Source organism: Ursus americanus, chromosome 12, assembly GCF_024610735.1.
Source record: "Ursus americanus isolate L20-20 chromosome 12, mUrsAme1.1.p, whole genome shotgun sequence".
NCBI lineage: Eukaryota > Metazoa > Chordata > Mammalia > Carnivora > Ursidae > Ursus > Ursus americanus.
This window is the reverse complement of record NC_142138.1, coordinates 814,721-829,173: the sequence shown is the minus strand read 5'-3', so window position 1 is coordinate 829,173 and position 14,453 is coordinate 814,721. Positions and strand designations below refer to the sequence as shown.

Below are 14,453 nucleotides of genomic sequence, written 5' to 3'. Positions count from 1 at the left end.
AGTCCCTCCACCCCAGTGCCTCCTGGCCGGCTCAGCACAGGCGCCACTGAGCTGGAGGACTGGGCAGCGCTCCGGAAGAATCTCTGAGGACTTGCCACCCGCCGTAGTTGACAAAGGCATAGGGAGGGGCAGGGGAGGGAGAATGTTCCAGACAACCAACTGGCAGAGGCAGAGGCCTGAGGCTACAGGAACAGGGGGCTGGGGAGGCTGGAGGGAGGCCGGAAGTGGCCGTGACGGGGGTGGGCGGCCAGAGAGGACAGGATGGGTGGGGAGGCGGCGGTGGGCCTGGGATCCTGTCACAGGTGCCGGTCGTGGGTGGGGAAGGCCCTCTGTCCCTTTTCATTCATGGCATCTTTGTGAGGGGAGAGTGGGGTTGAACAAATGGGAATTACTGTAAGTTGTAAACACATCATGCATTCGGAGCTATTTTTAAATCCCCAAAGCTTGGTATTTCTGTGACTCTACCACACAGTTGGCCCTAAAGCCTGGCTCAGAGTCTCTGCTGGCGCCCCAGTTCCCTCCCAAGCACCACCCCCTTGGTCTCTTCTCCCTGCCGCAGCCTCTGTGGCCCGTGTCTCTCTGCCTCTGTGCCTTTGCTCGTGCTGTTCCCCCCGTGGGAGGGCCGTCTCCCCCTCTTCATCTCCAAGTCCTCGCAGCTGAGCTGTCCTTCAAATACCCCCATTCCAGGTACCTCCCTGACCTCCCCCTGCCCTGCCACTGCCTGCCAGACCCCATCTCTCCTTCTGAACCCCCAGGACTGGTTCTCTTACCTTAACTAGACATTTTTATTTTCTGTTTGCTTCGGACAAATGGATGTTCGTCCCAGTGGCCAGCCTTAAAGCCCACAGGCAGGGGCAGTCCGTTTCATAAAATCCATGTGTGGTTTCCACATGTTCAGTTGAAAAACTTAACAGGCAGTGGGCACAGTAAGAATGGTCTTTGGTGGGACGCGATGCCACTTAGGAGCTGTGTGGCTGAGAGCGAGTCACTGTGCCTCTCTGAGCTCAGTCTCTCCATCTCTGGCACGGGGGCAGGTCCCTCTACTTCACAGACCCTTGTGAAATCTGGAGGCCACTCAGCCTCGGCCGGCACTCCCAGCGAGCACTCCCAGTGAGCACCCCGTGCGGTCGCAGGCCATGTTAGCGGGGTCTGCTCTCTTCGAGCCACTTCGAGCTGACTCTGCATCTCCTCGGGACTTAGTTCTAGCCACAGAGTCACTCGGAAAGGCACCACAGGCTGCAAATAGCCGTCGTAAGTGACACTGCGTCCAGGCGGGCCAGTGCTGTTGGACAGCTGCCCAGGGCTTTCTGGAGACGCTGTGTGTTGACTCAGTTCTCTACTGGGCACCGGGCCTAGTGCGGGGAAGTGTGTGGGGAGCGACGGGGTCGTCTGTAACGAGGGCACGCCCAGTCACATCAGCCCTGCCTTGGGTCCTGGCTCTGCTCAGTGTCCGTGTGACCTTGGGTAAGCCACAGGCCCGCCTACGCCTGGGGTCTCCTTACTTCAAGCCTTTCTGGTGGATCTGTTCTCAGAGGGTAGCTAGACCCTCTTGAGAGCTCCTGTTCTGTCTCTGGAGCTCTTCTCTGTCAGCTCTCGGCCTGCTGAGAAGAACATTCCTTGCTCTTCTGTGCCTGAGATTTACCCTCCTCCAGCCCCACGGGGAGCCAGGTCCTCCCACCGCAAGGTGGTGCTGCAGCCCCACGCGCTTCTCCCCAGCCGCCCTCCCTGTGCGCAGTCCGGGGGACCCCAGGTAGCTGACTTCAGCGCTGGTGAGCACCAGCTGAGGGGCGGCACGCAGTCCCCTGGGCCGAGCCCTGTCCCAACAGCAGTCACCCGCCCCGCGGCCCGCCCTTCACCTTCCCCACCTGCAGCAACAGCAGCCCGTGTTTGCCGCACGCCTGCCCGGCCCCAGCACGGAACTGAGCAGAAGCCCTTCACACCTATAATTCTTAATCCTCAGCACCACCTGCTAAGTCGGATTTATCTATGTAGACACATGCACACACGTGTCCATTCTGCAGAGGAGGGGGTCAAGGCTCAGAGAAGCGAAGGGACTTGTCTACAGCTCGGGTCCTGAGGAACAGAGCTGGGATTCAAAGCCAGGCCTACTGGCTCCAGATCTGTGTCCTTTCCTCCATAGCCCCATGCACTGGGGTGCCCTACTTTCTGTGCCCTCTGACTCTCGGCCATCTTCATGGCAAGCCCCCCGGGGGACCCTGTGGCTGCCCCTCCATGTGCCCAGGGCCAGACCCCCCCAAATGCTTGTGCGTGGAGATGCTGCCGATGGTGGTGCCTCCGTAGAGCCCACGGTGAGGGCTGGACATCGCTCCCCTTTCCCTCTCTCCTTCCACGCTCTGGAGGACAGTCCCCCATCAGCGGCATCTTCTCCAGCCCTGAGAGCTAGAAGGGTGTGGGAGTCAGAGAGGACCGTTGGGGGTTGGGCGCCCTTCCTCGGCTGCTCCCTGGTTGTGTGACCTTGGGCAAGTTATGTTACCTCTCTGAGCCCCCACTGCCTGATCTGAAAAGAGGCACGACATTACACACCTGACCGATTCCTAGTGACGGATAAAGGAGCCCTGGTAATGAGGAAGGTGTCTCGTTCACGCTAAGGGATCACAGATGTTCAGGCTGTAGTATGGTTGCTGTCGTTGTCCGTCTGGCGCAGGAAATGGCTCAACAGTTGTGTTGAGTCCAATAGCCACAGGCAAAGCCATCCTCAGCAACTGCGTCAGACCGGAGACTTTCCACGTCACCTTGACCGTAAAGGTGAGCTAAGGCTCCGGTTGACAAAGGCGCTGCTTCTGACCCTACCGGGAGGTAAGGAAGAGCCTCTGTGCTGTGCCGGAAGCTGTGAGACTGGGGCTCACAGAAGCAGGGGATCTGGCTCCCGGAGAGGAAGGTGGTGAGGTGTCTGAGGAGAAGGGAGCGTGGCAGCAGCCTCGTCAGGCGCAGTGCTCAGCCAGCGAGGACCTTTCCCAGGGGGTTAAGACGCTTCTATAGCCCCTTCACTCACATTTGAGGATTTCAGAAGAACCATGTCCATAGCCGCCTCCGCCTCCTTTCGCGCGTCCGGCCCCCGGTCGCGGTCAGCTTCACTGTGCCGGAGACACATGCAACGGCGTTCTCTGCTCACTGGTCCACACACCTTTTCGTCTCTGACGAGGTTTCGTAGAAGCGGCATTTCCGAGGGCTAGCCGGGCCGCTGGTGGCGGTGCTCAGTGGAGCGTAATGGATGACCTCTGGATTGCCACGTTTCCCACCCTGCCTACCTCTCTGCAAACTGTCTGTTCCACCTGTCATGCTAAGAACTGTGCAGAGCATTGAACATTTTAACGAAAGGGAAGATGCGATGTGGTCAGCAGGCCGGAGGTCAGATCGTCCATGACCGGACCACTCCTGCTTCCAGCTGTGCCATGACCCCTTCCTCTCCACACTCCCGGCTAGGTGCTGTTCTAAGCCTGTAACTTGTATTAACGAAGTCAACGTCCCAATAACCCTGTGAGTGTGTACTATTATTTTTCAGTAATTTTCAAATGGAAACCTATCATACATGCAAAAAGTAATCCAAGTCCTACGTATACAGTCCATGAGCCATTACGCAGTGAATACACCCATGTAACTATGTCCAGTTATCTCCAGGTCAAGAAATAGGACATGATCTCCATTTTCCAGATGAAGAAACTGAGGCACAGAGAGGTTAAGTAACCTGGCCAAGGTCACACAGCTAATTAGGGGCAGAGCCTGGTTTCAGCCTTGGCAATTCTCCTCAGTTCCTAAGCCTGAGTCTCTTTACTGCTGCACTTCTCTGCCCTTAGGAAAGCTGTTACCAGGGGGTAGGACCAGGGTGATACCTTGCATTCGTGGTGAGATTTGAATACACATCACAGCCTTTTCTCATCTTATTTGCATCTCAGTGCAGATGGGTGTCTGGGCCACCAGAAACCGATGCTTCCCAGATCGCGGTGGCACAGTGGTCTCAGCCATTAGCTCACAGCACTGATCAGGCACTTGGTGTATACACACAGGTCAGCAGCTGCTGCTCGAAGATGGCCTGGGGCAGCATCCCTTCTAGCTGCAGCCCCAGCATGCGCTTCCAGAACACAGCTCTGCCCGAGCACCCCTCCCCAGCCCCCGCCTGCGAGACACAGGCCCAGCCTTTGTGCTGGCATCGGAGACTTTTCCAAGCCAGCCTCAACACAGCCTTCCTGCCTCAGTTCCTGCCACTGGCCATACAGAATTGGGTCGTGGCTTCCACAGCAGAATTCCTGGAAAAAGCACCTATCACACAGTGAGCACTCAACAAAAGACAGCCCTTTCTTTTTCCGTGATAAAAGATTACACCTCTGACCCCGGCTGACTTTCTTGTTGGTGCTTTTTCCGTCAAGAGTGAGGCAGGTATTCAATCTCCAGGATCTGGTCCTGTCCCCATTCTGGGCCCGCCTCCTGTCTGGGGAACAAGGAAGGGAGGCTGGAAGAACTGAGACCATAGTCCTACTTTAGCTGGGCTGGGTCCAGCCCCACCCGAGGGCCCTGGGGGCTAGAAGCCCTTCCATCTTACGGAGGACAACCCAGAGGTGCCTGGGACAGTGTGAGGAGGCCTCCAGCGTCCATCCTGAGTGGCGCTGCTGGGGCTATAGAGACGACAGGCCTGGAAGAGAACAGTCTTGGGTGGAGTGGCACCCTTTGGAGACTGTCACGTGGACGAAGGGGGGCACTAGGCAGAGGTCAGACTGCCGGTGGGGGCACAGGTTGACCTCTTTAGCTTTAATATAAGAGCTGCCCAGAGGTGAAAGGTGCTGCCCAGAAACCGTGAGACCCCAGGTGCCCAGGCGTACGCAGCCCTGGGAGGGTGTGGAATGGGACCCTCCTGACCAGGACCGCAGCAGAGGGTGCCCAAGGCCCCTCCCCCACCCCGCCCCCGGAAGTCAAAGGTTTTACGATCCTTCTAAGCAGGGATGTTCTTCAACAGGAATTTTCAAATTGTTTTTAAACTCAGAAGTCTTTGCAGCAAGGGTCAGTTTGCATAGATGCCTGCTCTGAAAAACAGCTCGACGTCGGGTGGGGGGGGAATGCAGGACCTGCTGCTCAGCCTCCCCCCCTCGGTGAGTCCTGAGCACGGTTTGAAAGTCACCTTCTAGAACGCTGCGGACGGGGCCTGCCAGAGCGGGAGCAGCCCCGAGTACTGCGCACGTCGGGGGGTGTGGGCCTCTTGGGCAGTTTCCCTTCTCGAGCAGGAGAGGCCCAGCTTCTGGCTTCCTGCCTCTCTCCCTAATCTCCCTGTCTGGTCGGAAGCAGGGCCTTTGGCTGCATTCTTTTGACCCCAGCTGGCATCGGCCCGGGCGTGGTGCCCGCTTGGTGGTTCTGGGTGTCTGCGTTTGGTCGTTCACTTCACAACATCGCCGCGAATCGTACCGATGTCTTCAGACGAAAAGGCATCTCCTAGTCTTAGCTCTGAGCCCCGTCCGCCCCCCGAGCTGCGGCTGCCTGCGCGACTGGTGCTGTCTGCGGACGTGCCCCTAGAATGGAAAATCATTACAGGAAAACCAAGGAAATGGCCCAAAGATGCAAAAGCAAGCCCGCAAAACAGACAAGGACCTGCTCCAGTGGTGGGAGTCCTTCTGGAAGGTCAGGCCAGCCGACCTCGAATCTGTGGCTTCTTTCCTCCTGCCTCTGCCCTGGCTTGGGCTCCCAGAGGAAGAGCATCTCTTCTGAGAAAACCACCGAAGACCCACCCGCGGGGTCCTCTCTGATCATTGGTAGCACCGTTCCTCTTTGTAAGTCTCTGCTCTTCACACTTGAGCCCAAGGTCAGAGGCTTATTTAGCTTTCGTGTTTCTGGCCCTGGCCCAGCCTCAGGCTCAGACCGGGCCTCAGTAAGTATTGTTGAGTAAATACACAGAGTGCGTGCTTAAAATAGACACCCCGCAGGGGGGCTCTGCCCTGCGCCCGTATTGCAGACGTGCTGTGGAATTCCTGGCCCAGCAGGCCTGTGCCCACACCGTGCCTTAAGTGCCCCCCACCCCAGATGTTGTGCTGGATATCATCTCTGCAGAACCTGCAGAAGGGGAACCTAGGGTGCACCGAGAACCCCGTGCGAACGTCCGCCGTGACCCGCAGCTCAGCCTCCCTGGTTTATTTCTCACCGGAGGGTGTGCTCCCTGCCTCTTAGCAGCTGAGTTCCTGTAACAGATACACAGCTCGGTAGACTGCACCACCTGGCCCTTGCTGCTGTCCCCACAGCCCTTCCTTCTGGGCTGCAGCAAGAGAGCCGCGTGTCGCCGCAAACAAGCTGTCGGGCTCACTGTGGCGGGACCTTCCGGGTCACAGTGACCTCTGGGAACCGACTCGAACCTCACTTCAGGGGACACAGGCTCCCTGCAAAAGTGGGACTCAGAACGACTATGTGCATACCTCCCATCACACCTTCTTGCTTGGCATGATTATATGCAAATTCGGAGAATTGGCGAGTGTTTAATGAGAAAATATTAACATTCTATGGAGAAGCCAGTAACATACCTGCAGAAAAGCCTCAGAGGAGCTCAGATTAGGAAGGTAACTTGGAGGCCACAGAGTTCACCCCCTCATTTAAGAGAAAAATGCAGCTTGGTGGAGAGAAAAAGTCATGGACTTGAAGGTCATACAGGCCCCTACTAGCTTCATGGCCTTGGGGAAATTACTTTGAGCCAGAAGTTTAGCTCTGGGCTGGATCTGCCTCTCCTATTTTATTTGCCTTGAATTGTGTCTTTCAAAACAGGTGATTTCAAGTGTTAGTCAGAATCGCATAGCACTTAAGCACCTGAACTTTGTAACATGTGACCTGGGATCCAGTTCTAGCTCTGTTAACTTTCTGGCTGTGTGGCCTTGGGCAGGTTGCTTAACCTCTCTGTGACTCCAGTTTCTCCTGTGTAAATGAAGATGATGAGAGCCCCTGTCTTAATGGGCTGCCCTGGGGTTTAAATGAGGTGATGCTTATAAAGCGTGTAAAATAGTGCTCGGTAACCCAGGAAGAGCTGTGTAAGAGTAGACCAATATTCTTAGTTTTTTTTAAATCTGTATTTGTGGTTTTCTTGAAAACCTGGAAGATATGACAACATCTTGCAACACTTGGCTGGAAAGGTGTAGCCACTGACCCTTTAGAGAGGGACTGTGTTCTGCCTTCCCGCCCACCTCAGCTCTCACCCCCATGCCGCCTCTGCCCGCTCAGGCGCGTGGCCACTGTCCCCACCTAGCGCCCTGAGCCTCCATTTGGTCAGGAATGAATATATCTATTTATGTTTATCGGAATAAATATGAAACACTTCATGGATAACTGTGCCCATTTCATAGCCCATCATAGGGGTAAGCAGGCTCTCCCCTCCTAGCACGGTGCTGGGTGCATCGTGGGTATGCAGCACCCTTGAATTTCCACCTGCTCCACGCTCTGCCAGCCTGTCCCTCTGGCCTCTGGGTACGCAGCGCTAGTGACAGGGAGCTCACTACCTCACAGAGCAGCTTCATGGCTGAACCTTCGTCATCGGCCGAGCCAAGAACAACTCACCCATCACCATGACTGAGATGACATTTCTTTTCTACCCCTTCCGTCTCCTGGAGTCGGGAGCGGAGGGTGTGCCAGACACGCTGAGCTCCAGTGTGCTTGGTGGGAGCTGCAGGCTTCAGAAACGGCTCCGAAGGGTCTAGAGCCGCGCTGTTCGCAGTCGGGCAGCTCAGCATCGCCGGGTGCGGGATTGGAGGAGAAGCTGCTGAAGGCCGGTCGTGCTGTGTCCTCTGTCAGACCCCTGGGGTCAGCCCTGGGCTCCAAGCTCTGCTTCACCACTCTGTAGCTGCCTTGTAACTGTGGCAAGACGCTCGACCTCTCTGGTTCTGTTTTCTTCTCTATCGGTGGAATATAATAAGACCCCCGGATCGAGGGGTTGCGTGGGCTTCTTTTTCTTTTCCTTCGAGTCCAGGAGTCTGACAGTTGCAGCTTAAGAAGAAAACCAGACCTGAAAGATTCTGGCAGCTCCACACCCCTCCTGGCAGCCTTGCTCTTTGCTTGACCTAAAGCAGCAGAACCAAAAAGCTGCATCGGGGAGGGAGGGGTCTAGGACGCCCAGTGCTGTAGCCATGGTCAGACCAGCCCTGCTCCGCACAGCCCCTTTGCTGTATGGCCAACATGACTCTGGCCTCAGGTCGTCAAGCTGTCTGGTCTCGAGGTCCCTCTAACCAAGACATTCTGGCATCCACAGAAATAGCTATTTTTCTTTAAGAACAAAACTAAACATTTCCCAGACTGGCTGACACCTCTGGCTTGTCAGGGGAGCAGAAGACAGGCAGGTGGTGGGGCTCAGAGGAATGGCTCCCTGTCCCGGGAGCTGTGAGCCGTGAGTCAGCGGCACCCAGGCCTGTCAGTGGGGGGCTGTCTGTGGCCTTAGAACTGGCCGGGGGCCGGTCATTCTCCCCTTGGGTCATGGGCAGCCTTGGGGGGACGGGGAGGAGCCAGCAGACCTGGGAGGCAGAATCGTGCCCCTCGGGGCCCCACCATGGTTTTCTGGTTTCCTGCCCTGGCTTTCTGCAAGGCATTTTTCTGTAGCTGTCAACACCTGTGGTCCCACCCAGTGCTGGCGGCCCTTTCAGGAAGGGCTGGGTGGGGAATGATGGTGTTCTTGTCTGTCTGCAGTGTTACAGGCCCCTGGGAATCCTGGAGAAGGAAAGTGCTAAGGAAACCTTGGTCAACATCAACTAAAAGTATTTGTGCAGCAAGTCTGTGCAGGGATGGGGCTCAGGGCGTGGAGATCGCTGACTGGCTGATCTTGGCCATGTCCCTGAAACTCCTGGGGCCTTGGTTCTCTTTTCCGGAAAATGGGGACAATGGTATAAAGCTGAGGACCAGTTGAGCTCAGGCATGTGACGGGGCTTGGTGTATCTCGGGGCAATGAAGACCGACTGTTTCCAAGGAACAGGAAATGACATACTCAAGGTCACCCAGCAAGTTCGAGCAGGAGCCAGAACTCGGACCCGGGTCTCGTGCTGACCTGTGAGCAGAAGAGTTCCTACCAGGGAGTGGAGAGTGTTCGGCCAGTCCATCGTGGCTAGGCGGGACTGGCTATGTGCCCTGGCCATGGGGAGACCATTGCGTTGCGCGGAGCCGTGCTCTAGCCTCCTACAGTGGGGATGTCAAGGCTGCGAGTCTGATTACAGCAGACCCAGAAAGAAGGTCTGGTTTGGCTTTCTTATGGGCAGCTGAGGCGTGTCAAGCAATTGCTGGGTGTCAGGGGCTGTGCTAAGCCCTGGGGATAGACCAGGGCTGAGCTGAGACGGCCGCGGCCCCTCCTTCGTGGGGATAACAGGGACTACACTTGTTAAGAAGGCCATCCCAGTGCACACAGCTTGGCCGTGCTGTGAAGGAGGAACAGGTGGGGCCCCCAGGCTCAGAGGTGTAAGAGAGGGTTCCAGAGGAAGGGACCTTTCGGCAAAGCCCTAAAGGAGCAGAGGAGCCGGTCAGGTGGAGGGGGTGATGCTGGGGAGGGCAGAAGGCTGGAGGAAAGGGACTCTGAGCCCCCCAGTGATGTTTGGCATGGCTGGTGGGAAGGTACCGGGGGTGGGGCTCTGGAGAGGTAGCCGGGCCAGGGGAGTCCTGGGCCTCTGTGCTCCTCTCCCGCATGCAGGGACAGGGCCTTATCCTGATGGAGATGGGGGAGCATCGCCCCCAGGCTGGGAGGAGCCGCATGACTGCACGTGTTAGAGCCTGCTCCCTCTGGCTGCCGTGTGAAGAAGGGACATGCCGTGTGGGAGAGAGGATGGTGGCCCGGACTAGCGTGGGCAGAAAGCAGGCGTCCTTGGCCCACACTCGGGCGGTAGCATGGGCAGGCTGTGGTGATGGGCTGAGCATGAACAGTGAAGGCAGCGGAGGCAGAGGAGGAAGCCCCGGCCACCGGCCTCGCTGGCTACACACGTGTGTTGATGGAGACAGGTACCCAGGGGAGGTGGTCCTGGAGGGGGACGTGGAAACGTGGGCCTGTGGGGCCTGAGGTGCCTGACACCACCAGGCGAGACTGTGGGGACATCTGGATGTACATCAGGGAAGTCAGACCTGGAAAGAACAGGGGCTCCGTCAGTGTGCAGGTGGCAAGTCAGGCGTGCGCACAGGCGGTCACCGGGGAGGGGTGAGGGGAGGGGGTGCAGGCTGCAGCCAGGGGAAAGGGGTAAGGAAGGAGCCTGCAGAGAAGGGTCACCAAGCTAAGCAGGAGCCTCTAGAAAGCGGGCAAAAGGGCAGACAGGAAAAGGCAACCGTCCTTTGGATTTAGCAACGTGTGACCTTGGCAAGGACAGTTGGCCAGGGAAGCTGAATTGCGGGGGTTCAGGAGCGGGGGTGGTGAGGAGGCAGGGACAGCAAGCCTGGGCTGCCCTTTCCTGGCTTGGGCTGAGAAAGAAAGCAGAGGGAGCAGTAGCTGGAGTGGGTTGGGGTCCAGCGAGGCTTTGAGGTTGTTTGGTTGACTGGTGACAAGATTGAACTGAGCGTGCGGTCCATGATGGCGGAATATGCCAGAAGGCAGAGGCTGTGGAGCTGCTAGGGAAGGAGAGGCTGATCCTGAGCTGGTTGGGAGGATGGCCCCAGGCAGGAGGAGGACCCAGCCCACACTGGCCAGCTGCCCATGCCTGTCCTTGGGCTGGGCCCTTTGGGAGCCGCAAAGCAGTTGAGCTGTACGAATCCTGGTCTCAGCCCTCAAGGAGCAGGGAGGTCACAGGCTCCGGGCCATTTAGCCAGGATCATGCTCTTCAAGTCCTGGGGCCCTTCAGGAACCATCTTCCTCCATGACATTGGATCAGCTGGTTGCTGTCCGCTTCAGCCCCGTTCTCCTGGCTCCCAAACCTCCTGAGATCCCAGGAAGTCGCAGCTTGGGGGTGGGTATTGGGGCTGTCGTTCTGTCCGCCCTCACATGGGGGAGCCTCCTAGACCCTCACACTGCCCTCTTCTCGTTTTCAATCCTCTCCTGCTCAGTCGTCTTCCTCCCCAGAAATCCACATGTCCCGTCGTGAGTCCCAAGGATTTCCAGCTGTGTCCTGGGCATCTCGTCACATCTTCCTCATGAGTGTCTCACACTCAGCAAAGGCCGGGGGTCCTGCATCGCTCCCCTCCAAGCCCGCAGATGGTGTCACTTGAGCCAGCCAAGTTGCAAACTTCCATCTTGGTTTCTGCCTCATTGTGACCCCTACCCCATCCAGATGGCCGCCTGTCCTAGAACACAGGCCTCTTGCAGGGATTCGAAGTGTCTCCTCTTCCAGACCATTCCCCGTGGTGCCAGGGAAGCATCTTCTCTCTGAGACTTTATCTTTACGACAACTTCGATCAACTCTAAACTTCTCAGCACAGCATTCAGGGCCGGCGGGGATGGTGATCCAGTCCGTCCTGCCCATCCCACCTCATCCGCTCTCCCCCACCAAGTCTGGCAGGCCTTTTAACACCTCTTGCCTTTGCTCCTGGTCCCTGCCTGGAGTACCCTCCCTTCCTGCCTCCATCTCTCCCCATCCTCCCTGGCCCCTCCAAGCCCCCTTGTGCTCCCCAGCAGGTTACACACAACTTCCATGGTCAAGGCACAACCCTCGAAGGTTCAAACAGATTTTTCTGTGTGTGTATGTGGGTGCACGTGCATGTGTGTATACACACACGTAAGCGTGAGCTGGGGAAGACCACTTGTCATCTAAGCTTGCTGTGGAGGAAGACGTGCGGGGGAGACAGACTGGTAGCTGACTCGGAGTCGGCTTGAGCCTGTGCGGAGCCCAGACGCAGGACAGTCAGAGTGGTGGTGGGTCTAGTCCCAGTGCCCGGCGCCGCGGTGGGGTGGAGGTCGGGGGCACACTGAGGGACGCCTTGGTCATGCGAAGTTGGAGGGGAGGGGGTGTCATGGACCCGCCAAGCAAGGCCGAGTGGAGATTAGTGGCCAGGTGGTGGCCAAGCCTCCAGTGCCAAGAATCGACCAAGCCATCCTTGCTTCTTTCTTCTCCAGCTGGGAAAAGGGTGCTTGCTCCATTTTAGAATGGGTCCCAGGGGCTGCAGAGGGACCTAAGAATTAAAATCCGGGTGTGGGTAGCTGGTTTGGGTCCAGGCGTCCTGTTGCATGAGGGGGAACCTCTGTCCTTGCGAGACAGGCATCTCCTGTTTGTCCATAGGGGGGCTCCTCATAACAGCGACAAGACTGAGTTCTCCCCGCCACACCCACGGCCTTCACTTCCTCCCCTTGAGCACAAGATGTCACTTTGCCCCAGATTGAGTGAAAGTTGGCCCCTCACCCGAGAACAGGGTGCCCGCCACTGGCCGGTCAGGGCCTGTGAGGAGAAGAAAAGGCGATTTTAGACGACAGGAGAGGCATCCGTTGGCCAAAACTGAGCTGACAAAAAACAGGGTCCACAGGGACTTGCGGACGGCAGTGCAAGTGTGAGAGTGTGTGTGTGTATACGTGTGTGTGTGAGTAGAGGTGAGAGTGTGTGCTTGAGTGAGAGCGGGGAGGTGGTGTGTGTGTGATGTGTTCGCTCTGTCACTGCCTGCTGGCTCCCTCCCGTAGAGTCCCCTCTTTCAGGTCATCCTGTGACATCCTCTCAGCCATAAGCTGCCCGCCCCTAAGGAGAGTAGGACTGAGTCCCAGCTGCCGTCCTAACTGCCTCCCCCTCTCCCAGCCACCTCCCTGCCCCTCTGCACCGGCCCGAGTTCGAGTGCCACGGCCCCCGGGCAGGGACCTGCTGTGCAGCGTGGGTGTGGGGCACAGGCGGGCCTCTTGCTGGGTTCCGGGGGCGGGCCCGAGAGGCCGCACCTCCCCTGAGGCGCCCGTGCCACCGGAGCCCCTGGCCTCATGCGTCGGAAGGCTCTTCTCCTGGAATCACACCAGGAACTCCCCCCCGCCCCCCCCGCCGTGGCCCTGCCAGAGCCTCGCCCGCGCCGGTCAGGAGACGAGCACGTCTATAGCGCCAGAGGCCAGCGAGGTGCTTCGATGAGGAGCTTGGATGAGGAGCCTTGTGGGCTTCCTTGTAGATGGAAATAAGAACATTCTGGTTCAGGTCCAAGAGCACTGGTGGCCCTGAGGCCTGGCAGGGGGCTGGCTGCCCCAGGAGCTGCCTAGGAAGGCTTTGGGCCCTGAGGCAGTGACCCCGGGGGATCCCTGCGAGCAAGGTGGCTGGAATCCGGTCCCAAGAGCTTCACAGCTCCCCCGGAGATGCGGTCGGGAGAGCGCGCCGGGCTCCTGGTTTCTGACGCTTGGTCCCTCACACCTCCCCGATGCCAGTGTCCAGGTGGCGGCCGAGCAGACTCCTGGGAGGTGGACAGGCCTTGGAGCAGGCAGGTGCAGATCCTAGGTCATGCTTCTCTGGCTGTGGGAGTCGGAGCCTCAGGCTCCTAAGGGCTTGTGCTCGTGGTGTAATCCGTGTGAAATGCCCAGCACAGAATGAGCCCTTGGCAAACGGGAGCCGCTAGAGTGTGGCTGCTCCCTCTGTCACTCGCGTTGTCGCTCTGCTGTCCTTTGCGGGCAGAGGCCGGGGCCAAGGCTGGCTCTGGAGCAGAGGCCCTCCGTGAACCTGTGGCTTCACCTCCCGGCAGGAAGCACAGGGTCTGCTGCCTCCAGAGGGAAGACAGGGGCAGCCGTACCCGGCCGAGGGCAGGGCAGGTGCAAGGGGTCCGCGGCGGATCCCCAGGGCGACGGCACCCCCTGCCCCCACGCGGCTCTCTCTGGTTCGCCCAACATCCGTGAAGGGCTGGAGGCGGCTAGGAAGCGTGTCCATCTTCTGAGGTGGGAACCAGCCTCTTCTCCTCCTTTGTTTTTCCTTTACCATGACGCCTGTTGCTCATAGGTACAAATCAAACGAAGAGTATGTTTATGTGCGAGGCCGCGGCCGAGGGAAATATGTTTGTGAGGAGTGTGGAATTCGCTGCAAGAAGCCCAGCATGCTGAAGAAACACATCCGCACCCACACTGACGTCCGGCCCTATGTGTGCAAGCACTGTCACTTTGCTTTTAAAACCAAAGGTAAGAGACAGTCAGCTGGAGCGCTGCCCCGGCCCACTGCAGGGAGCTCTCCTCTGGAAGCCCTAGCACAGAGCTCAGGGGCCTGGACCGCTCTGCCTGGGGCCTGCCCCCCACCCCAACACTGCCTGGGCTCCCCAGGGGCAGAGCAGCCGGCCGGCTCCAGACTGGGCCGTGGTGCCCGCTGGCTGCCCCAGCCTGTGCTCTTGGATCCCACACGGCTCCTCCACCTGCGTGCTGCCCCCGCCGCCAGGTGGCGCTCTTGCACACGGTTCCTGGTTTGGACGTTCTCTCCTCACCCCGTCCTGCTGCATGTCTCCTTAGCCCTGATCCACTGAGCTGGAGAGCTCCAGCATCCACACTTGTCACCACCACTCTTGCGTTTGGAAATCCATTCCACTCCGAGCCACTTAGCACACTCGCATGGTCACTTCTCATGGCAGAGCCCCTGCCTCCACCTGCCTCA

The 14,453-nt window shown here is 58.3% G+C and overlaps 1 protein-coding gene across 5 annotated transcripts in view; it reads left to right on the top strand.

Moving 5' to 3' along the window:
- The window catches only part of HIVEP3 (HIVEP zinc finger 3), a 451,785-nt gene that overhangs the window by 420,367 nt on the left and 16,965 nt on the right, over positions 1-14,453 (top strand). For all 5 annotated transcript variants that reach the window (XM_045799842.2, XM_087865782.1, XM_087865783.1 and 2 more), the window contains one exon: positions 13,815-13,990. In XM_045799842.2, the coding sequence (XP_045655798.2) occupies positions 13,815-13,990 (176 nt within the window). The remainder of the gene's footprint in view (positions 1-13,814; positions 13,991-14,453) is intronic.